Source organism: Coturnix japonica, chromosome Z (assembly GCF_001577835.2).
Source record: "Coturnix japonica isolate 7356 chromosome Z, Coturnix japonica 2.1, whole genome shotgun sequence".
Taxonomy (NCBI): Eukaryota; Metazoa; Chordata; class Aves; order Galliformes; family Phasianidae; genus Coturnix; species Coturnix japonica.
Genome location: NC_029547.1, coordinates 24,626,817 through 24,654,561, shown reverse-complemented (window position 1 = coordinate 24,654,561; position 27,745 = coordinate 24,626,817). Strand labels below are relative to the sequence as shown.

General features: G+C 40.5%; 1 protein-coding gene across 1 annotated transcript in view; it reads right to left on the bottom strand.

The window, feature by feature from the left end:
• Nucleotides 1–11,834: 11,834 nt before the first annotated feature.
• SLC1A1 (solute carrier family 1 member 1) overlaps nucleotides 11,835–27,745 on the bottom strand; it is a 44,088-nt gene continuing 28,177 nt past the window's right edge. The window contains exons 5-12 of the mRNA XM_015848922.2: nucleotides 27,361–27,403; nucleotides 25,973–26,080; nucleotides 24,129–24,313; nucleotides 20,709–20,816; nucleotides 17,218–17,340; nucleotides 16,442–16,636; nucleotides 15,704–15,838; nucleotides 11,835–13,875 (exon numbers count right to left, since the gene is read on the bottom strand). Coding sequence (XP_015704408.1) covers nucleotides 13,629–13,875; nucleotides 15,704–15,838; nucleotides 16,442–16,636; nucleotides 17,218–17,340; nucleotides 20,709–20,816; nucleotides 24,129–24,313; nucleotides 25,973–26,080; nucleotides 27,361–27,403 — 1,144 coding nt within the window. The 3' untranslated portion in view covers nucleotides 11,835–13,628. The remainder of the gene's footprint in view (nucleotides 13,876–15,703; nucleotides 15,839–16,441; nucleotides 16,637–17,217; nucleotides 17,341–20,708; nucleotides 20,817–24,128; nucleotides 24,314–25,972; nucleotides 26,081–27,360; nucleotides 27,404–27,745) is intronic.

The window sequence follows — 27,745 nt, the reverse complement described above, 5'->3', positions numbered from 1 at the left end:
CCTTGCCCTCCTCTTGCCAATCCCCTTGCTCCTCCTTCGGAAACTCCTCCCGAGTCCACCTCCTGCTCCACTTGGTCTCAGCAGGGCTGTATCTCGCACTTTTCCTTCCTCTCTCCCCACTGCCGGACAGCTTCTGCTCTCCTCTTCCTCCTCCCCTCTGGATTCACGCCCCAAGGCACCTCCAGCTGGCGCGCTGTGCTCAGCATTGCCCGGTGGCAGTGCCACCGCAGCCAGACCAAATCGACTGCATCTGCCTTGTGGCAGTCCTGGTTTCCTTTCGGAGTCCACCGTCAGCGTCCCGGAACAGCACCTGGGCACCCGTGCCCCGTACACATCTATAGGAACACGTGTCTTGTCACTGATCTGAGCACCTCCTGCTCCAAAGGGAGCAGCCAAGCGGTCCCAGAGAGATCGGAGCAAATGACAGCTGCTAAAACAAAGGCCGCTAAGCCAATCACTGCGCACTCCGAAAACGCGTGGCTTACAAAGTGTCACAAAATGGAGGCTCCTCCCTCTGGAATGTGGACTGAAAGAAAATGGCGCCTCTGAAGTTTCACAAAATGGCGGCAGCTGACTGTGAAATGGAGACTGAAACAAAATGGCGCCCCCCTATGTAGGTAAAGGGGAGGGATTTCCTGTCCTGGCCACTCCTCCCTTTGGGCAGGCCCAGGAGCGCTGCGACCTCCCCTCCACGCCCCAAAACATTCCGTGCCCTGGCATGCACTCTGCGCAGCGCCCCCAGCTGGTAGCTGGGAAGAGCTGCAGGACGGAGATGCCGCTCAGCAGAGCGCCACCTCCAGCAGCAGCAGCTCCAGCAGCAGCAGCTGCGTGCTCCACACTGCTCGGCATCTTGCCGGCCAAGCGGTAGAGGGCACTGCGCTGCCCCTTGTGTCTAGTCAGGTGAGCCTGAAACTGTCAAGTCGGTGAGCGGGACCACGGCTAGCAGCGTGTCTGGGGAGGTGGTTGGTGGCCCCTTTCTGGGTGGCCGGCTGGGCCGTTCCTGCTCTTCACCGGCAAGGCGAGAGAACAAGTGAGCAGAGCACCCTGCCTGTGTTTGTGCGATTTGAACTGCGGTGGTGCTTGTGTCCAGGTGTTTTCTTTGCTCTGCCTTCCAAGTCACACAGCGGGCAAGAAAACACAGCTGTTGCAAAAGCAAATTCAGCTGGTTGAACACTCATGTGTTCATCCCGTTCACAGGCTGCTTAGTGATGGCCTTCAGCAATCCCTCGGCTTGCCGTAAGCACACGCCGGGAGTCAGCCGAGCATTCGGCACAAAGGCTGGGGCAGACGTAACCTGGGGCAGCGCGTTCTGCTGCTCAGGAGCTCCTCCAAACAAAGCCGTCTTTGCTGCGTGTGCCTACTTACTTTACCAGATTCACGCAGTTCCACAAAAGCTTGTCTGGAAAGAACGGACTGCCCCTTTGACGTCCACGCTTTTAGGAGTACGTACAAGTATCCAGTGTTGTTGCCGTCAGACGCGTATGTCTGTTCCCTAGCACTGTGGTGCTTGAACCTGGAAGACTGATAAACATCCCTCTTTCTCAGGCCGCAGGCCACAGTCCAGGAAGGGGGACAAAGGAGGCAGGGTAACAGTGCGAGAAAGCGTGGTGCTGAGGGCAAGACACTTCACTAGGGAAAGCAAAAGGCAGGCCCACACGCCAGGGAACACAGGGAACGCATTCGCTGCTTCCCGTCGGCAGGCCGGTGCTCAACCACATCCAGAAACAGCGAGCTCATTGCTGCTAACAATCAGCCTCTTGGGAAGGCAACAGCATCCATGCCACCATCACCCATTCCTTGACATGCTTGACACCAGCTTTCATTGCTGAGTGTGACGTCCCGGCTTGTTTGGGCCGGCGCGGTGGCTCTGTCTCCTGGCTGGGGCTGCTCCCACCGCAGCCAGACCAAATCGCCTGCATCTGTCTTGTTGCAGCACTGATTTCCTGACAATCTTTGGATTACATGTTTTAGTCAAACTCTTTATGGCATATGATTTGTCTTCCAGGCTAGATAATTGCGTTTATTATGTTTCTTACATCATTTATATTTTTCTTTTTATCTAGTTATTTGTTATTATCCTCTCATTATACTGAATTTTATTAATCTTCATGAAAATATTTACATGTAGATAGTGATTGATATCACTTTTTAAAGTTGTCTTGGGGAATCAAACTCTATAATCCAGAGATGGGTTTTTTTTCTGGTGTGTGGGTAGCTGTTCTGCTATTCCCTTAATTGCACTTTTGTATATTTCGTATGTAGTTAATCCAGTCTACGTTCTTGTTGATTGTCCCCCACCAAAACTGTGATTCAAATCCTGCAGCAATTTGATTTCTTGCCTTAAATTTATCAGGGACACCTCTAGGTACCCCGACTGAATCTATATATATTTCATCATCAAATGATCGACATTCCTCTTTCAAATGCCAGGGTTAATGGTATAACTAATTGAACAAGTGCACAGGTGCCTCCCCAGGTAGATGGTTAAGCTGGGCCATAAAAAAATCTTTCCCCCACAGTACCACCAGAGATTTGTCCCGGAGATTCCCAATCTTGAATAATTTCCCGCTGAATCCTCCATAACATTCAAGACCTCACTGCATAAGGACTGGTAGACTTCACACCCTGCCGTGAAAGGCAATCTGTATGGTTACCTACCGCTGTAGAAATTGCAGGAGGGATCTTGACATCTGTCTGCAGTCTCTTTTTCCCCAGGGCAGTTTTCTCTTGGTACAGAGCAATCATGCATCACATTCTCTTGGGGTTCTTGGTACATCTCAGCAGAAAGGGCACCACCTGAGCTATGGGCCGTCCCAATGCACAAGCAAATCAATTGCCATGGTTGAGACTCTGGACAGTATACTTAGTCCATTCTACCCAGGCATTAACGTCCCCATATCTTGTTTCAGTTTCAAATGTTTGTCTAAGATCTTTTATCTCCTTAATTGTCATAACTGCAGGGTTTTCAGGAAGATTTTCTACCCCTTTTTAAGCTCTTCCCTATCCTGGACATTCTAGGTATTTTCAAGGAGTGTACCTGTTCAGCCTCAATTGGCAGTTGTCCACCATACATCATTCCATACACTTCATCAGACCCATATTTTGGCCAAATATTGATTTTCCCTGTAGTGGCTCTCTAACACAATATTTAATAATAATAATAAATAATAATAATAATAATAAATATCTAACACAATATTTAAACATCTTTTCCCTATCCTTTTTCCTGGTTTTGTGATCATTTTAACCCGTTCTCCAACTTATACACTAACCACCAATGATTACATTATTTGATGAGGGTGTTCTTGCTTAAGAGTCCCTCCCGATTCCCAGCAATATTCCTCTGATATGCCAGTATACATCCTAAGAGATTTTCTTAGGTATCTCTTTCCCTTATGTTCTACACACACAAGGAGGGGGAACAATGGTTCAAAAACAAATTTCGTAAAGTTAACATGTTAAAGCGGAGGTAACACAACCCTATTGTTTCTCTAATCTGGATCATTATCACATTTAAACCGCGGTATTTTCTACAACAAAAGCAACAGGGTCTCGATACTAATTGTGGTTTGCCTTTTGTGGGCTTTTTCCCCCACCCGACTCCATATGCACTTCACTAATATGTGCGTTACAATTGCCACAATACTAACAACAATTAGTAAGACAAAAACATGGTGACGAATACAAAACATCGTAACATATAGAACATAGACGCCTTTCACATCGTCAGTCCCCGGCCGTTTCCCTCGCGGGAGGACCGCGGGTCGGGACTCCACACTCGCCCCACAACTGTGCTGCGTCTCACTCACAAACACACTCACACAGACTGCACAAGACCGATCTTTACACAGTTCAAGGTACAACATTTCTCAGAAAATATCAAAGTTGTTGGTTCAACACTTACAGTAACAAGCGCTAATAAGAGATGTTAATAATGGCCAAATACACAACAATTCCTGCTAATACAGCTAGGAAAACCCAGGTTAACATTGACAGAGTATCCACTATACTTTGTCACCAACCAGCCCCTTAAGGGGGAGCAAAAATAGCTCTCCTCATGCACGCATGGTAATCCCGGTGGGACTCGAACCCACAGCTGAAACTGCCTTAGTGGGACCCAAACCCACAATTAGAACAGCTCAGACCGCTTCAGTGGGACTTAAGCCCACAATTGAAACGGCTCAGAGACTGCTTCAGTGGGACTTGAACCCACAATTTACACGGCCTCTGATCGTGATTACACAACCAACCACCCGGGCCCTTTACCAAAGGGGAGAGCTTGACAGCTCACATCTCCTGCGTAGGACATCTCCTCACGACTTACAGATTCCCCTGTACCCATTAAACATACCTTATCCGCTGATAGAGGGTCCTTGTCTGCTCCCGCAGTGATTGGATGAGGGAAGGCAGTCCTTCTGAGAAATCTCTGGGCGCGCCAAAGTTGTCCCCCCTCTCAGCCGGTCCTGCAGCCGAACAGAGGGTCCCATCTGGGGTGCCAAAATGATTTGCAGAATCAAATTCTATAATCCAGAGATGGGTTATAAAGCAGGTATGTTTATTCCAGCGATGCGCAGCGCCGGGTGCAAGGGGGATAGCTCCTCCAAACTTGCACACCGACTTGTAAAATTGTGATACAGATATAGGTACACCTCATGCATAGTCAATGATTTCCCGTAATTCTGATACATATTCAATAATTCTTTATCATGCAGACCCCCTCTTGTTATCGCCCATCTTGTCAGGGAGATGCAACTCCTCTTCTGATATTTACAACCTCTAATCCCTTTCTGGACAGGTCTCAGGGAGTTCTCACTCCTTATCTGCATCCTTCCTGCTCTCCCAGACCCACTGTCTCCATTCCTTGTTATTCTAACTAACTAAATCATTTTCTGTAAACTACCTTTAACTAACCTCCTTTTAGCCCCCCTTTGTTCTAAATTCTAGCAGAGCCTCTGCTTCTTGCTTCACTGTTCAAAGTAAATTCCTTGGTAGAAATCTATGTTTATTTATTTATTTATGGATTGAACAAGCATTTTATTGTTTTGTCACTTTAATTCATTTTAACACTAGAATTTTGATTGTTTTCATTTTTTTGTTATTTGTTTGTTTGTTTGTTTATTCTTTATTTCTTTAGTCAATATGCATTCTTGCTGATTTTGTGCTTCTGTTTCTTTACCAACTTCATCAGATTGTCTCTCTACTGCTGTCTGTTACTCAGCTGGAAGCTTTTATGATATTTTGTTTGGGACTTTATGTTTCTACTGCCATATTTCCGCCTGTCTTTAATGTTGTTGATCAACATATTAGATTATGAGGCACTGTGTTCCATTAGATATCACTGTCAAGACACATTTTCTGAGGTGATCAGTTCCAGTGAAGGAGCATTCTTCTTTAAATTGTGGAATCATGATCTGCGAGCTAGATCCTTAAATCAAAGATTCTCCACGGCTAGGAAAATGCTTCCTGGATCTGCCCAGAGCTCATGGGCAGCGCCATGCAGAGAAGCATGATATCTAGAACGACATGTTCTCATGAAGGGGAGTGCAGCTCCATACAGTAGCTTTCTATCTGTGATACTTCCTTTACAATATGACACAATCCATCCATGAACAGGGCATATTTTCATTTTCTGGCAGTTCATTGTATGGTGGAGTCTCTTTAGCATGTGACACCTCTTCTCCTGGTGATGCTCCTAAATTTTTTCCCATCAGGCAGTCCATGATCACCTCTAAGATGCTTGGGCAGATGAGATTCCCCATCTGAGCTCACTGTGTAATCAGCGCAATTCAATTGCTCCAGGTGGCATCAGTAGCATGATGGGTGGACCTTTCCTTCAAACATCCAATTCAGCACTGACAGTCGGGGTGCCAGAAGGAACTGTGTTTCAGTGCCAGTTACTTCAGAAGCAGCCTGAACCCCCTCATATGCTGCTAGGATCTCCTTTTTGGTTGGAGTGTAGCACTCTTCTGACCCCCTCTCTGCTCTACATCAGAATCCCAGGGGTTGGCCTATAGTCTCTCCAGAGGCTCTTTGCAGCCCTGTAACGGCTCTGCTATCCTGCAGCAATGTAGAGGATGTTTTTTACATCCTGTCCTATCTCTACTGGCCCTACGGCCACAGCACAGGTTATCTCCTGTTTAATCTGTTCAAATGCCTGCTGCTACTCAGGACCCCACACAAAATTGTTCTTCGTTCGAGTCACCTGATAGAGAGAGTTCATTATCAGGCTGTAGTTTGGGATATAGCTCCAAAAGCCCACTACACCCAGAAAAGACTGAGTCTCTATTCCTGGACATAGGAGACATAGTGGTAACTTTGTTGATCATATTTCCTGGGTTGTGGTGATGCCCATCTTGACATTTTACCCCTAGGAACTTAATCTCCTGGGCAGATCCCTTCACTTTGCTTCTCTTAATAGCAAAACCGGCACACAAAATAATTTGAATAATTTGCTCTCCTTTCTTAAAGACTTACTCTGCTGTATCACCCCATACAGCAATGTCATTGATGTACTGCAGGTGCTCAGGAGCACCGTCCTGTTCCAGTGTGTTTTGCATCAGACCATGGCAAATGGTTGGGCTGTGTTTCCACCCCTGGCCAGACAGTTCCATGTGTACTGAACACCTCACCAAGTAAAAGCAAACCTTGGCCAACGGAATGCAGAAGAACGCATTGGCAATGTCAGTGATGGAATACCAGTTGGCTGCTTTTGACTCCAGTTTGTACTGGAGTTCTAACATATATGTTACAGCAGCACTCAGTAGGGGTGTGACCTCATTTGACTGGCTTAGAAAATGGTGATCTGTGGCACAGAGTGCAGTTGGAGACCTGTGACTAGCAGTGTTGCCCATGGTTCAGTGGTGGGTCTGGTCTAGTTCAATATCTTCATTGACGACCTTGATGAGGGGATAGTGTGCACCGTCAGCAAGTACACCTATTATACATAGCTGGTAGGAGTGACTGACACATCTGAAGGCTGTGCTGCCATTCAGCAAGCCCTGAACAGGCTGGAGAGTTCAGCAGTAAGAAATCAGATGAGGTTTAACAAAAACAAGTGCAGAGTCTTGCACCTGGGAAGGAACAACTGCAAGTGTCAGTACAGGCTGAAGCTTGACCTGATGGAGATCTGAAGAAAGGACTTGGGGGTCCTAGTGGATGACAGGTTGGCCATGAGCCAGAAGTGTGCCCTGGTGGCCAAGAAGGCCAATGGCTCCAAAACAAACATGACCAGCACGTCCATGGAAGCATTCCTCCCGTTCTACTCTGCCTTGTCAGATCTCACCTGGAGTAGCGTATCCAGTTCTGGGCTCCCTGGTACAAAAAGACAGGTACCTTCTGGGAAGAGTCCAGTGGAGAGCCACAAAGATAATAAAAGGCATGGAGCACCTCCTCTCTGAGGAAAGATTGGGTGACCTGGGTCTGTTCAGCTTTGAGAAAAGAAAACTAAAAGGGGATCTTATTAATGTTCATAAATATCTTAAGTGTGGAAATCAAAGGGACATGGCCAACCTCTTTTCAGTGGTCTGTGAGGACAGGACAAGGGGAAATGGCCAGAAACTGGAGCATAGGAAGTTCCACTCTAATATGCGAAGAAACTTCTCCAAACTGAGGCTGACAGAGTGCTGGAACAGGCTGCCCAATGAGGTTGTGGAGTCTCCTTCTCTGGAGATATTAAAGAACAATCTGGACTCCAATTTGTGCAGGCTGCTGTAGGGAGCCTGCTTTGGCAGGGGCACTGTACTCCATAATCTCTAGAGGTATCTTCCAATCCCTAAAATTCTATGATTCTGTGATTCTTTCTATGATTCATCTTTGAAAACAAGTGTTCACAAATGTACATACTGCCAAAAAGCAATGAGTTGAATAAGATGTGATTGTGAAGCATAAGATATTTTTATCTGTTATGTGTTACAAAGTCTAGTAAAGAGACATGATAATTATTATTATTTTTTTTTTTACAGTTGAGCGTCTGGCTGCAACTCTTTACATTCCATTTGAAAATGTGCAGATGATTTATGTCAGCTGAAAATGGAATCACAAATATACTATATGTATGCATGTATGTATGTGTATATATATATATATATATATTTTAATCCTGAAACCTAATTTCAAATAGGTTATCAAAACTGAAAGCACAACTGCATATTTTTCACTATTCACAGGACTGTGTTTAGCCAACATATCAAAAGGCATGAAATTACTTGTCATAATTTAAATTTGATTTTGACTGCAGTTACAGTTTGGAATATAGAACAGATAAGTTCATTTTCACATTGTTTTACTCATTTAAATCAGCATTTAAATCTACTAAAAATGATAAATATATGTGACATTTTTCATCTTCAAGTTCTGGCAGAAATTTTCCTTCTGATTCCATAAATGACTTGATTTCATTTCACAAATCATAGAACCTTTTAGTACATGACCTCAGCTTAGCTATCTTTCTTCAGAAAATTAAATGTCCTCATAATCAGCTTCCACACTTTTAAGGAATTCTTGGAACCGATGATGATTCAGCCTATTGGACCTTATGAAATTCACAGCCTTGGTGACAACTCGTGTTACATTATCCTTTTGTTAAGGCTTTAGCATGCAAGTTTTCTTGATGTATGTTGAAGTGATATTTCATCAAGCATTAATTGACACTGACAACTGCATAATCTTCTATTCATAAGTAAGTTCCTCTTTTTTACCAACTATCAGTGGCTATACCAGATGTTGACAAGTGTTAAAGAAAATCACTTTAATGTAATTTTTACTACTTCATACAAATCAAGAGATTTAGTTGTGTCTTTCAGTGGCACTAAAGAAGCCATTTCTTAAGAGACATCACATTCATCATCAATATCTCCAGTGAAAATGGCAAGCTGAGCTGTATCTGTAGCACCAGTAATTTATTGCCAAAGCATAACTTATGTAATAAGCAGCTCTACTAATCAAATTTCTTCCAAAAGATTTTTGTTTCTTCAGTTCACCTGGCTGCAGTCTGGTGAGACAAACTGATTTTAGAAAAATCACTTTTTTTATCATGACACATTATATCTGCCACACTTGTGTGCCTCTGGTGGCACAGTGGTAGGAATGCCGCATTGCAACACTGGAGGCCCTGGATTCGAATCCCCCTTGTGGCGCAAGTGGTAGAAGTGCCACTCTGCTACACAGGAGGCTCAAATCCCGGGGGTTGGACTCCATGATCTCTAAGGTCCCTTCCAACTCGCACAAGACTGTGATACTGTGTGTACTTTATGAAACATTCCTTGATATGCATCAAATTTAGCAGCATGATTATGCAAATATTGCCTTTCCAAATTGTAATATTTGAAAACTGACAAAGTTTTCTGAAAAATTAAGCATAGTTCCATATTATTTGTTTAGACAAAACTGTGCTCTTCTCTCCATTTTTCTTTGAACGCTCTTCCATCATCCATGTTTTTTCTTTTTCTGCATTCTGTTTTCTTCTGTGATGCCATGAGGAGGCTGAAATATTAATATCAGCAATCACAGTTTTTCTCAACAAGCAGCTCAAGCACATGCCATGTGTAGCACACGTGTGTGTGCAACTGCAATGAGAAGTAGAGTCAGCACTGCACTGTGTCCTCCCCATGCCTTGGTTCCAGCCCAGTAAGTCCTGATCACAAACCAGTGGTTTGATTGCTGCCAGCCAACAAGGATGCACCCAGGGCAGAGCCACCACCATGATGGTGCAGGGCTGGGCTGCACTGTAGTCTGTGCTGGGCTGCATGTGGGTTGGACATGCCTGCATTATGCTCTGGACCTCTTCCTGACTACAGTTTTTTCTCTGTATCAGACTGCCTCTGCAGACCATTTCTCAAATCACATATCCAATACTGATCCCTTCCTGGCTTAGGTCAAGGAAATTCCCATCTTGCAGTATGTTCAACTCCTCTAACCCTCAGTACTCACCCAAACCCTTTGCCTTTCGGTCTTACTGGTCCTGTAGTCCTCCCCAGGGAGGTTGTAGGAACTGCTCCCTCACTTTAGCCTTTGTTTTTATTTCTTCCTTGCCCTGTACTATGTCTCTGGCTATTCCAGAACTTTGACATAATTCCTAATGGTTTACCCAGGGGTACTGAGGGACCTCCCTTGCTTTTTATCAACTTACTACCACTCTCTCCAGGCATCCTTCCCTTTTTACTCCCCACAGCCCCATTTCAACTCACCAGTATGTTTCTTTACAGAGTTCTCAGCTCCTCCTTTACCTTCTTCTCTTTTCACAGACTTCCCAGTCCATGGTTCCATTTGTCTCTGGGAGAGTCCAGAGTGAGCCAATCACCGTAAACCAGTGAGGGCATCCATCAGTTCATCCAGATGCCAACAAACCCCAGAGGGTGGAACGATCCTGAACAAACTCCCAAACTGTTAGGAGAAAAATTGCTCAAATAAGCTTGCTCTATTATCTTTATCCCCAAAAGAGACAGAGGAGAGTCTTCAGCTTTCTTTATTCAAATAAAAGAATCCACAGGGACAGTTTCCATAGGGTATCTCAAATTATCAGAGGGCATAGCCTCCTTTTTTATCCCTATCTCCCGGCTGTATGGTCCCTCCTCCTTCCCTTCCTTAAGTTTTAGGAGGTTACAGACTTCTCAATCTGCCTAACTTATGTTCCCCCTTCTGTATGACTCCCTTTCATATGATGAGTTGGATGTGTAACTATCTACAGCTTTATGCCACTCAGGGCAGAGAAGTTTGTACCAGTTAGCCTATTAAGCCTGCACGCTAAGTCCAAAATTTCTAAGTTCAAACTGTCCAGTGACCTTTGTAACCTTATTTAAACATTCTAAACATTAAAACATTCTAAACCTGGGCAACCACTCTGTGTAGCACCTCCAGCTGGTAACTGGGAAGAATGCAGGACAGAGGCATCACTTGGCAGAGCACCACTTCCAGCAGCAGCAGTGGTGTGCTCCATACTGTTCTGCTTCTCACCAGCCAAGTGGTACAGGGTGCTGCGCTGCCCATTGCATGTAGTCAGATGGGTCTGAAACTGTGAAGCTGGTAAGCGGGACCACAGCTAGTAGTGAGCTTACGGAGGTGGTTGTTGGCCCCTTTCTGGGTGGCCAGCTGGGCCGTTCCTGTTCTTTACTGGGATGGTGATAGAACAAGTGACCTGCACACCCTGACTGTGTTTGTGTGATCTGAACTGCTGTGGTGACAATAGAGATATCCAGGTGTTTTCTTTTCTCTGTGTTAGAAGGTCAACTACAAATCCCAAAGTATTTTAATAGTGATGAGTGAGTGGGTATTCTTGTTTTACATGGCTTAAAGTGACACATTCAGTCCTGCCATAGTTTCATCAGCCTCAAAGTTCCTGTAGCAATGTAACATGATGCTTGGCAGGCCTTCAATCTGAAGATGCTTTTCTGATAGGACATGCTCTATTGCTCTCCGACAGAAGAGCCTGTGAAGGGTGTTTCCTGCTATGCAAAAAGGTAGATAATCAAAATCATGTGTTGGGAGAAATACTTAACAGTATTTTCAGGGTGTCCAAGCAGTGAATGAATGGCAACAAAGCACCAACAATCCTTACCTGATCCATATACATAAATAGTCTGCTACTTAGAATGTGTTCAAAAAAGTACCCCCAGCCTACATCCTCCATAGTAGATGAGTTTGCCTGCTCAGTGCTATATTTTTCCAAGAGCAACATAACTATTTTATTGAAAAAATGTTACTAACTCTTGCCAAAACTGCAGCTGAGTCACTAGTGATGATTCCATAAATCACAGATTCACCCAGTTTTGTCTTTCTTGCTCTATCTAAATGAACTCAGTTCTCTATAATGCATAGAGAATTGAAGTGTAAAGCAACAATGAAGGAGAAAATTATTTATTTAAAGCACGTTAGGAACACAATTCACAGTACATCTTAACGGGGTGACTGCATAATGGGGTGATTGTAAAAGGGTGACTTTAAAAAGCAAAGACAAAACATAGATTGCACACTAATTGTGAATACAGGTGTTTTCTTCTTCTACGCAAAGCTGTACAAATGAAGACTGTTTCAAACTATTTATGCACAGGTAAAAAGTATGATGTACTCAGTCTGTACATTTTCATTTTTATGTATAAACTAGTACTTAATTTTTTCCACATCAGTTACAATGTTTAATTTAAATACAGTATTACATCTTATTGACCTGTTGTTTTGAGGTGCAATTTATGAAAACCTACAGTAAATATTTTCTTCTTCTATATTCAGTTCTCTTTGGCACACTTCTGATTTACTTAAATACAAGAACTAGGACTGACTTGAGTATATAACACTGCAGGTACCTGAAAGGTTTTTGTTAGCACATAACTGTAGGCTTCCCACAAGCTTACTTACAAAGAATTCAGTTTACAAGTAAAATTGCTAACAAACTGTAATATGCAAGGCAAAACATTTGATACAGAATCTCCCCCAGAGAGAGTGATCTTTGCACCATGGAAATCTTGTATAAAATGTGCTAGAAAATGGAGATTTCTCATGAGGAAATTCTTAGTGCTTATTATCCTACAGGAAGCCATGAGAACACAAGACTTCCTGGGTTAAGATAGGTTTCATGAGATACAATTTGTCTGACATGTTGGCACAGTAGTAGTGTTGCAGCTGCAAACTTTCATGTTTACACAGTCAAACTGTGTAAAAAGCTCAGTGACAGGGGCTGCTTTCTATAACAAGGTATGCCTCCTAAATTCTTCATAGTATAATTATTTTTGTTCCAAGGAGTAAAACTTTAGACTCCACATTACATGTAGCTTTATAGTCTATTTTTATCTTCATGACCTCTGCCTACTTTGGGCTTTTTAACATTTGGTAATGGTCAGAGGTAATCTAATTTACTGATGGTTCTGATGGAAATTTATCAGACTGCTGCTAAAGCACCTAAACTGGAGAAGTTTCACTTTTTTAAAATCATCAAATAAAAGAACGGTAAGCCCACAGCAGCTTGTTTCACCTCGGAAAGCCAGTGCCAGCAGCTGGTATTTACATGAAAGACATGGAGAAATATGGCTATACAAACAATGGAAGCTCTTCTGTGCCAAATTATTTAATGATTAAAAAATGAAACCTTGTTTATACTACAATCCTTATTACATGGCCTCATGGGTCTGCTTTTTTCTGAATCAATCTGCCTAGTGGTAACCTCTCAGCTGCAGAAATTAGTCTTTTGGCAAGTGATCAAGATACAGTAGGTGTCTTGTGCAATGTTTTTAGAAGGCAAAGATGTTAAAACAGTCTTCATACAAATGTTTCATAGCGCAGGTGAGATGTGGAAAGCTGTGCTACTCCTGAGAAAAACATGTTCGGCTGTTCCAGCAATTAATCCCCACTTATGAGCATGCTGATTCCAATGAGGCATTTTATATCCTCAGCAATAGTATATACTTAAAAATAATAATAATAAATCTGTCTTTGTCTTCAACAAGGATCAAAAGTAGTGAATTCAGATTGTTGGGAGAGGTGATCAGAAGGGGGCAGAATTGGTGAAAAGGATCAGAGTCTGTGCAGGAAATCATATATATGTGAGACATAATTCATTCTCAATTTTCCTTTAAGCTTTTAAACATCTTGTGTATGGCCATGTCCTTTAGTGCTTCTGTTTCACTTGGAAGATACTGGCTTTAGAATTGAGATGTCTGAGTGAAGGATATGGTGTCAGATTTATCTACAGCAAAGCCTCCATTGACGTATGATTTCTTGGTCTCTGCTTCATCATTATCAAGTATTGTAGTTTCCAAGGCAAAAGGGTTCACTATGTTGACATCAGAGGACACATCCATCTGCTCCAGTTCCTTTTTAGAGAGCTTCTCCACTATACCAGTACCAAAGGCATCTCCCAAGACATTCACCATTGTTCTGAACCGATCCCTATGGAATAAAAAGCTCAGGCTTTATTCTGTGTGTTACTTAGAAAATCCTTTTAGTAAATATAAGCAACTGTAGAAGGTGGCTAACTCTCTCCCCCCCCCCCCCCCCCCCCACCAATACAGATTCTGTATAATCCTAGACCTAAAATAAAAAATGTTGTAGATTGAGGAGTGACTTTCCAAATTAAGGACTTTGTACAGGATGTGTAAAAAAAAAGTCACATCACTAGTCTATTAATAGCAGCAACCAAAGGGCTGAGCACAACCCTGAAGGGTCATGTGGAGAGTCCTTCTCAGGCCCTGAAGTATGCTGCAGAGTTGGTTCACTTTGTGATGAGGCCACTTCTGATGGAAGGAAAGACTGAGATAAAACAAAAGAGTCCACATCATGTGTTCTGTCTTTCTGACAGTCACTTCCTCAGCCAGAAGAGGGCTTAGTATTCTGGCCCAAAGCCTTGTTAAAAGGTTAAAGTACAAAGTTGTATTGTTATACATTGTTATATTAAGTGATGTGATACTTTTCTATTACTGTTTTTTTCCCTCTCAGGAGAAAAAAATAATTTGGCACTACTTGGCAGAAAAGTCTGAACATCGTGTAAGACAGTAAAGTTTGCAAATTGCCACAGGGTTTGTCAAAAACATCACTGAAGTGAAGCAGTCGAAAACACATTTTTCTACTGCAGCTACAGAAAAACCCCATGAGTACCCGTGTATTCTCCATATGGAAAGGAAATAACTGATAAGGCAGAGGTACAGTGAAATAAAATTCTACTAAAAGTAGTATGAAAAATGAACCACACTGGAAACTCATTTTGCATAATATTACTATTGTACTTCTCCATTAAAAGCGTAGAAGATGTCTTCAAGGTTATGTAATAAAGCTTTGGTAAGTTCAGAATTAACTAAAGGATTGTTAATGAGACACTACTAGCAAGTTGCAAAAAAATACATTTCAGGCGTGAAGTACAAAAGGCAAGTGTTAATCATCTACATGGCATCAAGATGTGCATTCTGTCTGCTGAGGTACAAAATGACCTCTGGTACATGTAATTAATCTTTAATTTTCTTTATACAGCAAAACACTCTCATCTGGAAAAAAAAAAAAAATACCAGTTGTAATTAAGAGATGGTTCAAATAATTCATCTATGTCATTGTGGAACAGGTAGCTTTTATATATTCATGGAATACCTAAGTGTGCCTAAGAACTCTGAACTTCTAACTTAGAGATAAGAAAGGTCCCTAATATTATGACTTTGGTGGAATTTAGGAAATGACTCTTTTCTTTTTCTCTCAATATCACTCCCATAAAGTAATTAGAAGGCATCAAATAAAATGACTGGGAAGTGAGCTAAAGCAGACCAAATAAAATACATTTGGTACAACACATAGAAAAATTGTGGAATTAATCTCCACAAAATTTATGGATGCTTTAAAGAGCAATACAAAAACTTAATGTAAAAAGAAATCTACTGAAAACTGTTAAAAAAAGACACCTCTGTCTTAGGAACTCTGAGTCACAGTTTCCTTGTGTCTGGAGTATGGTATCAGCACACAACTTTTCTGTTCTTACACACCTTCTCTAAGCCAGTGGCCTGTACTGACCTTCCCCTTCCTTAGTCAAACTACATGACCACTAGTAAAGAGAGCTAGAGAAAACTAAATGTGCAGCAAACAAACCTACTAGATACTGTTGCAGACAGCTCATGGGGACAGTGCACTGTAATCAGAGCTGTTTGTCTTTTGTGGTTTGTTTTGTTGTTTTTTTTTTTTTGAGAAATAATGTTATACTGAATTATTTATAATTTAATATCAAGTGCTTTAAACTTACAGAAGCCAGTCAACCGCAATGATCAGAGTAACGTCTTCAGCTGGCAGGCCAACAGCGCTCAAAACAATCACCATGGTGACAAGTCCAGCTTGGGGGACACCAGCAGCTCCAATGCTGGCTGCTGTAGCTGTGACACTAAATCCCAAATAAAGACAGGAAAAGGCATTCAGACTAAGTGTTGCTTACAGATACTCTATTTTCTGACACAAATAGACATATTTCACTACCAGACAGGTGTCCTTATATTATAGTTTTCCTGTGGAGTATTATCTACTCAGTCTGGGGACAAGACCGTTAAGCATGTTTTAATCAGTGCCATCTCAGAGGATCACTTGGAGTAGAATCCATAGTTCCTTGGGCAGGCAAACAGTTGTTATAGTAACAAATGTTAATACATAGGTAAATCTATGTCTAACACACAAATCAGACAGATCCCAGAAAGAGTTAGGTTTCCAAGTGTAAATGTTTTCTTTGAGAGATTAATGGCAGTATCCAGAACAGTACTGCACACCCCAGCCCATCCCACCTCCTCATAAGGTCACATAGGCAAGGTCATGGAATAAGAAATAAGAATGTTTCTGGGTTTTACTATGGTTTGATAGTTACAGATAGATGACAGTTTCAACTTTCTCCATGAGGTATCAAAAGTAAATGTAGCATTCATTACAAAAAAAAAAACCAACCCAAAAACACAACAACACAACATCAACAAAATATATGCAATGAGTTTAGTCTTACCTAATGGTAACTATCTGGCCAACATCTAGTTCCAAGTCATTCAGTTGTGCAATAAATACAGCAGCTACTGCCTCATAGAGAGCTGTGCCATCCATGTTGATGGTAGCTCCAACTGGAAGTACAAATCTGGTAATTCTTTTATCAATGAAATTTTTTTCCTCTGCACAGCGGAAGGTGACAGGCAATGTTGCTGAACTGGTGTGTAAATAAACACAAAAAGTAAATGCAAGTAGGGGTGTAGCATATCCTTTATCTTTCCTTTTTCTGAGAGTCTGATTTGCTCTAAGAAACAAATGAAGATCTACACCATATAGCAAGGCTGCATTATGAAACTTAAGAGTTGAATTTTAAAGCAATGTAACATTTGTTCTTTCTTCTAATTGTAGTAGGAAATAACAAAGTCTTTGTTATCCTCAATACTAAACATTAAAATCTTCATTATGTATGTAACCTTGAAATAGACTAAACTTTAGATTTGTGAGTAATGAATGACCAAAAAAAAAAAAAAAAAAAAAAAAAAAAAAAAAAGTATTTCCTGAAAATATATTGCAAATGGCAGATTCTAGTTTTGTAAAAGGCCAGCATAGCTTCACTGCAATCTGTACTGCCATTTTGTGTACTACAGAAATAATGATAAATGTAGCATTTTGACTTCCATGGAATTTACAACTGTTCAGGTGAATCTGGTTATTATACAAAGTGGTAATAAAATCAGAGCACAAATAATGCAATTACTACTAAGAACATTACAGAAGATAAATCTTCTTTTTGTTTACCTGGAAGAAATCATGAGGGCTGTCAGAAGTGCCTGAGCCATTCCCATGGCAAATCGAAAAGGATTTTTCCTTACTATTACTAAGTAGATCAGTGGCAAAATTATAGTGGAATGAATTGCAAGTCTGCAAAAGAAGATGGTCTAGTTAAACAGATTGAGTTCTTTAGATTTATGATTTAAAATTTTACAATTAAGAGAGTAGGACTGTCAAAAAAAAAAAAAAGAAAAAAAAAGAAAAAGAAAAAAAAGAAAAAAAAGAAAAAAAAGAAAAAAAGAAAAAAAAGAGGTTCTTTCATTCTTTTGTAGGGGGGAAGACATTACTATTTTTATCTCTTTCCAGAGTAGAGCAAGGATTCATCAATATGTTTGCAATACTTCTAAACTGCTGAAGTTGCAAAAAGTAAAGTAACAATATTTAAACTGATATGCATAGAGTGATTTTAAATATGCTAAAACATTTGTGTTCTTATTACACTGGCTTTATATATGAAACTGACATACAGGTGGTGGAGGTGCCAATGAGGAAAGATGTGCTACTGGACCTTGTACTAGCAAACAAGGAAGCACTGGTTGGAAATGTGAAGGTATAAAGAGAAAGGGTCTAGAGTCTTCAAAGCAGTGCCAAGCAAATGAGGCAGTGGGAACAAATTGAAACACAGGAAATTCATCTGAACATGAGGAAAAGCTACTTCACAGGTAACCAAGCACTGGAAGAGGATACCCAGAGAAGTCATGCAGACTGTCTGGACACAATCCTGGGTAGCACACTCTAGGGGACCCCACTTGAGAAGGCAGGTCTGACTAGATGATCTCCAAAGTTTCCTTCCAGTCTCAACCACTCTGTTATTCTCTGATATTTCATACACTACAAATGAAATATATATGATTCTACCATATTTCATGTTGCCAGATGCTGAAATACCTGGTCTTTTGAAACAATTACTTTTCATGATGAATTAATTCTGCTGACATGCAAAAGATCAAACTGTCCTCTTGGCTTTATACATTGCTTAGGTATATTTGCTTGGATATTGGGTGTGTCTTAATTTGTGAGTATTAACATTAGAGGTAAACATCCTGCTACGAGTATATTTGAAATGAAATATACGAAAAACATCTGTGTATTATCTTCTGTGTTCCAAGGTAAAAAATTATGGCAACATCAACTCTTTTTGATGATAAGTTATCACAGCATGAAAATACAAGGTCCAGAATTATGGTACATATGACCTTGGGTTTTTTATTCTGTCTTCACAAGATGTTCCTGTGAACAGTACTATGTTGTAATAATTGCAATTATGTAATTATGATTTTATAGTATTTGACAAAGACAGCAATATATCATGGTACTACCTGTTCTGCCAACATCAGGCAATTAACAGAGCTGTAGCCACAGTACAGAAATCCACAACCACAAAAACAAACAAACTAACAACAACAAAATTCATACCAGCTTGAAATCTAGCTCTTCATTCTGTATTCACAAAAGGGTTCATTTGGTGAAACGTAAACGAGAGCACACAAAATGTATCAATAAAATTTTGTAAAACATTTGAAATATGAAACCTATTGACTCATACAGTGGTGCCTGACCACAAACTGAATTCTTCAGAACATAGAAAAAGTATATAGGCATGAAAGCTGTTGGGTGTCTTAACAAAAATGTTGATGAGAGTAAACTTCTCAAGTCATATTTATTTCCAGAAGCATGATTTCCAAACAAATGTATTTTTAAATTTTTAGATTCTCACTTTACCACTGCCAGAACGAACATGGCATTATTCAAAACAATATTTGTGCATTTAAGTTTCAATACTACAGATTATCATGTAAAAAAAAAAAAAAAAAAAAAATAGAAGTAGTATTTACTTGCATGTATGAAATGCAACTGACAGCAAGAAGCAGAAGTTTTTGTTTCTCAGATTGGCATACTTTGCAGCCCTCAATAACTGTATCTGCCTTGCTGCTTGCAGATGAGACAAACATACAGATGAGATGACTGCTTGCTGTAGATTCCTTTTTTCTTAATCCCTTAGACTGCGAGACCTCAGCACATGTATTATGCCTCCTACTTTGATTTTTCTCCTATGTGGCTGCTAACACAGCCTGCTTATGATGCTGCTATGATAAAAAGTGACAGGCTGAAGATATCTAGTGGCCAACTGCAGCAGAGGCATTAGGGTAGGCATGTCCAACCTGGGGCCTGCCGGCTGTCTTGCAGCTGCCCTCTGCCCTGCAACATCATGGCAGTGGCTCTTTCCCAGTAAACAGCCAGGTACAGCTCCAAGCACGCACCCATTGTTCAATTCAAGCAAACATTAAACAGAAACTTAAATAAACAAGCATTATGTGTTACACAAACATAAACTGCACTCATCTCTGTAACATTTTTAAGATTTTTCAAGATGCTGGCTTATGCTTAAATGTAAACACAACAACTTTGAATTAAATATTATTATCTAGCAAAACATTATGCAGAAAAAAGATCCTTCTTTATTTCTTTATGGAAAAGTTGGCATAGAATATTAATGAATTCCCTTTCTCTTTCTTTGGTTGCCAAAAAGCCTGTGAATGACTTTTGAAGAAAATAGCATGCATATGTACAAAGAACGGAGATAGAAGCTATCTTCTAGTCAAACATGAATAAGTTGCTAGTATAATGAAGGAATTACAGGAGTGAATGCTAGGGCAATGAACCAAGACAGTCAAGAAGATATGCCTCACTTAACTGAAAATAGCAATTTAAATGCATTTAATTTGGGGGGACAATAATAGCCATTTATCTTTCCAAAGTGTTTTTTTTTTTTCAAATCTGCAAAAGATTTTCTGCCAGTGCCTCTGACTCACACTGCTCTCCACACTCAGTGGTCTACAGAAAGAATAGCAAAAGACGTTGTGATGTTCGGTTATGCTATGCAGTTAACAGCTGCTGGTTTTGCAGCTCATCAGCTACTTTTGTGTTGAAAGATAAACTAATAGCATGATCTACCATTATCAGCAACCTGCTCTGTGTCAAGGTGAGAAGGGCTCAACATCAATTGGGCTTAGCATAATTATTGAGTAGTGCATTCACTATGCATTTGTATAGGGCAGCAGAACTGACACACTGTGGGCTCTGAGGTCCCATAATGATTTCCAACTTCATCCCGATATTGCTGTATTTTCAGTGACCTAGGAAGCTCCTTTCAGTCATAATTCACACCCTCACTCTTTCCCAACTTCTAGTTTCTAAAAGAAACATTTCTACTTTCAAAAATGCAATAACATCACTGCAGTTCCAGCACCAAGGTGAGAAGATAAAATAACAAATAAAACAATAGCTAAAAAAAAAAACCAAAACAACACACATTTTTAAAAACAAAACATGATTTTCATTGTCAGGATTTTTTGTATTTGACCTAGAAGGCACTGGTTATTGTGGATAATTAAACTGCAATCAATTGAATTCCCAACACTGTATACATTTAATATCATTATTAGAATATGACATACCCAGTTAATACCGTAGCCATATAAAGACCCAGTTTACGAAAGATTTCCCAGTCCTCAACTTCTATTATCTTCCCAGCTATTAAAAACACAATACCAATCGGCATATACCTAGAGAGCAAAAATAGAACAATTAAAAATCATTTTTAGAAACACCTCATGCTTATCAAATAATAATGTCTTGTGCAGTATAACTTTTAATAACAGACTGAAGAATGTATATTATACATTCTTCTATTCTTCTACATTATATATTATACATGATTTTACTCACTTGAAGCAAGATTACAGAAGTGAAGAAAAAATACTGAGAAATTAGAATAAATTTAACTCTGCATATGGTCTAACAAATAGTGCATGGCCTGGTGTCCCAGAACACACAGAAGTTGGGAAAAGAAGTGAGTTTTGTCCTATTGTAGAAAATATGTCACTATAACCTTACTTGAAAGTGGACATTATGAGGACTGAGACCAAAGTCTACTCTCTGAAATCACAGGGGTATGAAAGGTCTCCTGCTCTTCCAGGAGCTGTCCTACAGGACTGGAGGCTATGTGTGAATCATCTGCATAAAGAAGTGATTTTAATATGATGGGATAGTGCAGTAATCAGGGTGTTTCTTGATGGAGGGGCTTCATTTCACAGTGAGTGCACAGAGCCCTTTCTAGCAGTAATGAACAGCTGCATGGGCTGTGGCCTGCAGCAGACAGATTCAAGGCCAAATCTGGTCTTACACCAGCACCAGCTCTGCTTTGTTCCTTTTAGCATCACAGAGTAGGTTGTGAAAAAGATGCCAATTTTCAGCTTTGATTAATTGTAGTAAAAATTAATCTATAAATTCATGAATTTATAAAAAGTATACATTTAAAATTTTTAGTTGCTAATTTAGAAAAACGTCTGTGCTTTACCTCATGAACAAGAAGTACTTTCCCCCAGTGCAAAACAACGGGCTCCCAGATTCTGCTGAGCTCTGAACAGGGTGAAAGCAGAACTAGTTCCTCACACTATCAGTGTCCAAGATCACCTTATTCACAGCAGCAGCTTCCATACATCTAGAGACACACAAAGCCTATAGCTACCAACTTGGGCACATGAAAGACAAAGGATAGTCAGCTTACAGGGAGAAGCCTCTATCTGTAGCCTGTGCTAACTCTAGAGCATTGTTAGCTGCAGAGTCAGGCAGCCTATTCCACAGGGCTTTAACGCAGTTGGGAACTGGATCAGCTGTATAGTTCAGAGGAAGGTGCAGAAATAAAACTACCTCACTCTAAAAGTAGTGTCTGGTTTGTTTTGCAGAAATTACTGTTTTGCAGAAATTTCAGTACACTGAAACTGAGAAAAAACCCATGAAAGGAAGAGATTTGCTAAATTTGCCATTCAGAGGGACCTTGACAGGCTGGACAGCTGGGCTTGGGTGAACCTAATGAGGTTCAACACAGCAAAGTGCGAGGTTTTGCACTTGGGCCGGAAGAACCCCAGGCACATCTACAGGCTGGGAGGAGTGGTCCTTGAGAGCAGCTCGGCAGAGAAGGACCTGGGGGTCCTGATGGACGAAAGACTCAACATGAGCCAGCAGTGCGCTCTGGCAGCCCAGAAAGCAAATGGAATCCTGGGCTCCATCAGGAGAGGGGTGGTCAGCAGGGATAGGGAGGTGATTGTCCCTATCTACTCTGCTCTTGTGAGGCCCCATCTGGAGTACTGTGTCCAGGTGTGGAGACTTCAGTACAAAAAAAGACATGGAGATTTTGGAAAGGGTCCAGAGGAGGGCCACAAAGATGATCGGGGGCTGGAGCACCTCCCCTATGAGGACAGGCTGAGGGAGTTGGGCTTGTTCAGCCTGGAGAAGAGAAAGTTGCAGGGTGACCTCATTGCAGCCTTTCAATACCTGAAGGGAATTTACTCCCAGGAGGGGAGTAAACTCTTCGAAAGGGCTGGCAATAGCAGGACATGGGGAAATGGTTTTAAGTTAAAAGAGGGAAGATTTATGTTAGATGCTAGGGGGAAGTTCTTCACTAGGAGAGTGGTTAGGCCCTGGAACAGGCTGCCCAGGGAGGTTGTGGATGCCCCGTCCTTGGAGGTGTTCAAGACCAGGTTGGACGGGGCCCTGGGCAACCTGATCTAGTAAATGTGTGTGTTTAGTGGCCCTGCCAGGCAGGGGGGTTGGAACTACATGATCTTTGAGGTCCCTTCCAACCCAGGTCACTCTGTGATTCTGTGTGATTTTGTGTAAGTTACCTTCAGAGTGAAACAGGCAAGTATGAGCAGAGAACCACAGTAAAATGGCAAAATGTGCTTGCATGTAGGATCAAATTCTGGAAAGCACTGAGTGTGTTTATGATGCTCATCCTGTAATTGTGATCTCTCAACAGATATTATAGAGACACAAGCTTTGTTAATTGCTATGAAGTTCAATCAAATACTATCAGTTCAGTTGCTACACTTTTTTATTTCTGAGAACATTATGTGAGAAATTTTGAAAACATTATCTCACATAGCCTATTAGCACAAGGTAAATGATGCCCAATTGTGTCTTGCATTTCACTGAAGATTCTGCTCAGTTGCATGGCTTGTACATTAATTTATATCACTAAATGAACTTAACTCCAAGGACAGCTACCATGTGAACGCAGTAGTGAATAGTGTTCGAGACAATAGTGTTCACAAATCCTATGAGGAGTGGCTGAGGGAGCCAGGAAGGTTTAGTATGGAGAAAAAGAGGCTGAGAGGAGGCTTCATTGCACTCTACAACTTCCTGAAGGGAGGCTGTGATAAGGAGGGGCTTCGCCTTTTCTTCCAGGCAACAAACAGGTCCTAAGGAAATGGCTACAAGTTGTACCAGAGGAGGTTTAGATTAGACATAAGGAAAAACTTTTTCTCTCAGAGAGTGGTCAGGCACTGGATGGCTGCCCAGGGAGATGCGGACGTGGTGGAGTCGCTGTCCCTGGAAATGTTCAAGACGCATATGGATGAAGAGCTACTAAATACAGTTTAGTGGCTTGTGGTAGCAATGGTAACGGGAGGAAGGCTGGACTAAATGACTTGTCAGTACTTTCCACCCTTGTGATTCTATGATTCTATGATTCTACAAGACTGAGGAGGCCATGCGGGAGTCAATGCTTCTACAGTCCTCCAATCATTAGCACAGTTGCACAGTCTTGATATGAGCTTCCAGTGAGAATGTCTGAAAAACTTGTGTACCAGTGCGACTGTTCTTCTAGTGTTTAGTAAGTGGAAGCCTTGCCTCCAGTTTCCTGGAAAGGATTGAAATATGTCAAATGAAACTGCTTACTACCAGCCTTCCTTTGAAGCTGAAAAGCATATATACAAAAGCAAACATGGAGTATAAGTCTGCTCCTGTATTTTCACTTAATGACAAAATTCACTTAAAGAAGTTGTCAGAAAATGCCAGTATGTGCTTGGACTTACCACATAATTATCTGAACTATTTTCATTGTAGCTTCATTCAGTGCATTGAAAAAATCCACTAGAACTTGTCCTTTCTCTCCCATATTCCCAATAACCATTCCAAAAACAAGACAAAAGACGATCAAGCCAAGGACGTTGATGCCATCGGAATACATGCCCACGATCTTATATTCTTGAGTTTTGTTCTATACATCAGATTGAAGGGAGAAAGGTTACAATCTGAAAACACTGCATTTATTTAAAGAGTTCTTAAATGTAAACACAGTTAGACCTTCTTTGAAAAGACATAGAGCTTTACCCCAATTACTATACTCTATGAGCCTTTAAAAGTTGAGTATTTTAGAGCTACGAAGCAATCCAACCAAACCTTAGGTGTGAGCAAAGCAACCTTCTATAGACTTCTGACACAAAGAATGGTAAGGTCCCGGTATCCTCAGTCAAGCCTTCAATATATTCAAGACTTACTTCCTGCTATGGAGAACAAAACCCAACTGATGTAGAATCCTCGTGGTCATTTCTAAGCAAGTCAAGGTCTTTTGCCCAGATTTATGAAAACAGTCAATTGTATAAGAACTAGGATGATGCTGTCCAATTCTGCCTTCAGTTAAAAATCTATTTTTCATCTGAAATCAGTGAAATTGCGTAATTTATAGAACAATCAGAAGCACATCACATGAAAACACATACTAACTATGTAGGTATTTGCACACTCTTCTGTGTTTGTGTAATATTCATAAATGAAAGATGGAATTCTTTAGTGCATTCAAGATTTAATTCATGTCCTTTCATATAGCCCATATTCTCATGATCTTCATACCAAATGAAATTTTGAAAAAGTACAGTAAAAAGAATATTGACCTGCTATTGTTCACAGTTCTGTGTTTACAGTATATTGAATTCCATTTTTACTATCCTCTAATGTAATTAGAGGATCTACAAACTTCCAAAACCCATAAGCATTTCAGATCTCAAATCAGAGACTTGCTAGACATCTTTACTTTTGCTTTTTTTTTCCTTTTCCTTTTCAGAATAGCGAGGTATTATATAACAGAAGTTTTCTATTGTTCTGCTTTCCATTAAAAAAAAAATAGATTTATTATGATTTTCTGTTAATTTCTATCTGGAACACTCATTTTCTTCATTGCTGCTTAAGCACCTTCCACTGATATATATGCAGACTTCCAATAATAAGCATTCTCCTTAATTTCTCAGCGAACTGACAACTAATTTGCATTTACATTTAATGGAGTATATAAACCCACTATTTTCTTATATAATATACTAACTTAACATTGCTTATTTACCAGTGGAGCCCACAGGTTTTCTTAAATTTACTTGAAGACCCTCAATCACCACTAGAATTTACTTACTTCATTTTCTGTCCTTCCTAAAATACATCTATATACCACATTCTTACTTATAGCAATCACTAGCTGTGGTGTCAGTACTTTAAGTTCATAAAAAAGACAGTTTGTCTTTTTTTATGGTCTGATAATAATAGGACGGAAAGGCACATTTTAAACCTGTAAGAAGGGAGATTAGGATGAGATATTAGGAGGATATTCTTTACTCACAGAATAGTGAGGCACTGGCACAGGCTGCCCAGAAATCTGTGGATGCCCCATCCCTGGAAATGTGCAAGGCCAGGTTGGATGAATCCTGGGCAGACTGATCTAGTGAGTAGCAACCCTGCTCATGACAGGGGCTTGAAACTGAATAGACTTTACAGTCCGTTCCAACTTAAGCCGTTCCATGGTTCTATGATAACAACTAAATCAAATTTAATCTACATTCTTCCCTCTCACTTCCCATATTACAATGAAATGTAACAATAAAAATCGCACCTCCAAAACTTCTGCTGTCGTAGCAGTTGTAACAGGTTCTTCTGTAGCTGTGGAGCTATTTTTATCCACACCGGTTGTAGCTTCCACTTTTTCACGTTTGGTTTTATACTGAAAAGGTTGTTCCAAAAACAAAAGATCTGATTTAGAAACTCAGGAATGGTCAAAGACATAGCTGCCCACTAAAAATAAGGGGAAAATGAAGCAATCTGACATACACATACATTATTTCACAATTAACATGAGACACCATTTGCTTTTTTTTTCTTCTGATTCTGCATATCAAACAAGAGATTCTCAGTATTCTGCTATAAATTCTGCTTTCCAGATTCCTAGGCATCCAGTGGGTCTGGTGCAGTCTTGCAGGGGATGAGACGTAGCTCCAGACAAAGAGTTCTTTGGGGGATTTTTTACTGAGAACACTAGTATGGAAAGAATCACTGACAGCCACTCCAGAAACAGTCTGTTGTGCTGATGCACCCGATTCAACCCACACTGCTTTCATCATGGAGCAGATATGACAGTCTCACTGTCTATAAAGAATGCTTACAGCATCCCACTATCAGGATAGTTACACTAATATTGCTATTATGTGACCTGTGAAAAGATGGACTACTTTTGTTCTTTCCAAAAGGCTTAGTACAGGGTTTTATAGACCAACGAGGCACAAGGTTTGCCCTTAAAGTTGTTAACATATGAAATAATCTGCATGGAGAAGTTTAGTAAACTGGAAGACCCTCAGTGTCATGCACAGGACAGTTAATATCATTTTCTGATGGGAAAGGTAAACTACCTCACATACAAACTTCAGATTAACTGGTCGCTAGCCACTGGAGAATACAAAAAGGAAAAACAGAGAACACCACAAAATACAGTTGGATATATTTATGGATAAAGATGACTGAATCTGAAGTAAAACTATACAGACAATGGTTTCCTTTTCCATCTTCCAAATTTCACTGCTTCTAAAAGAGATGCTTCCTTTCCCTCAAGATGAATCATAAGTTCTAGAAATGGACATTAGATGTGAGATACAGTGGTGTGAGTGCTTAGTTACACAGATTTCATCAGAAACAGAAAATTCTTAAGAACTAGAAAGTAAATTCTTGTGATAAGATTCTTGTAATTCTGCGTGTCCCAGAATGGAAAGATGTATTAACCCAATGGTTGATTTCTGCATTCAAGCCCTAAAAATGACATTTTTGCAATGGCTGATCCAGAGCTGACAACAGAATATTTATCACAATGGAAACAAAACCAAAATTCCTTAAAAGAAGTATTTTTATGGAAGATTAAGTTATTCTCACATTACATAACTTTGGGAGACATAAGAGAAAAATCTGTAGTCAGCAATGAAAATTACAGTAACAAAAAAAGGTATTTAAACTTACCTGTTGAAAACAGGCTTGAACAAGATTTTCTGGGAACATATTCCTATTTTAAAAAGTAGAGGTATTTTAGCATTAGACTACAAACATTGTTTATCTAAATAAAATGATAAAATTTACTGCTTGACAGATAAGATTGTGCTTCTTTATCCAGAGATAAGTGTAGTTTGTACTGACAGATTCAACCCTAGAAAATCAAAGATTTAGGACTTCTAATGATCAGTTGGCCGTTTCTGTACTATGGATTCTTTGGGCTTATTTTTCAATATTTTATTTTTCTGCTTGTTAGCTACTACACTTTTTTCTTTCTTTCTTTTTTTACCTTCTGTGTCACCGCCACCAATTGCATGAGGAATATAGGAGACAGTTTGAAGTCTTTCAGGTGACT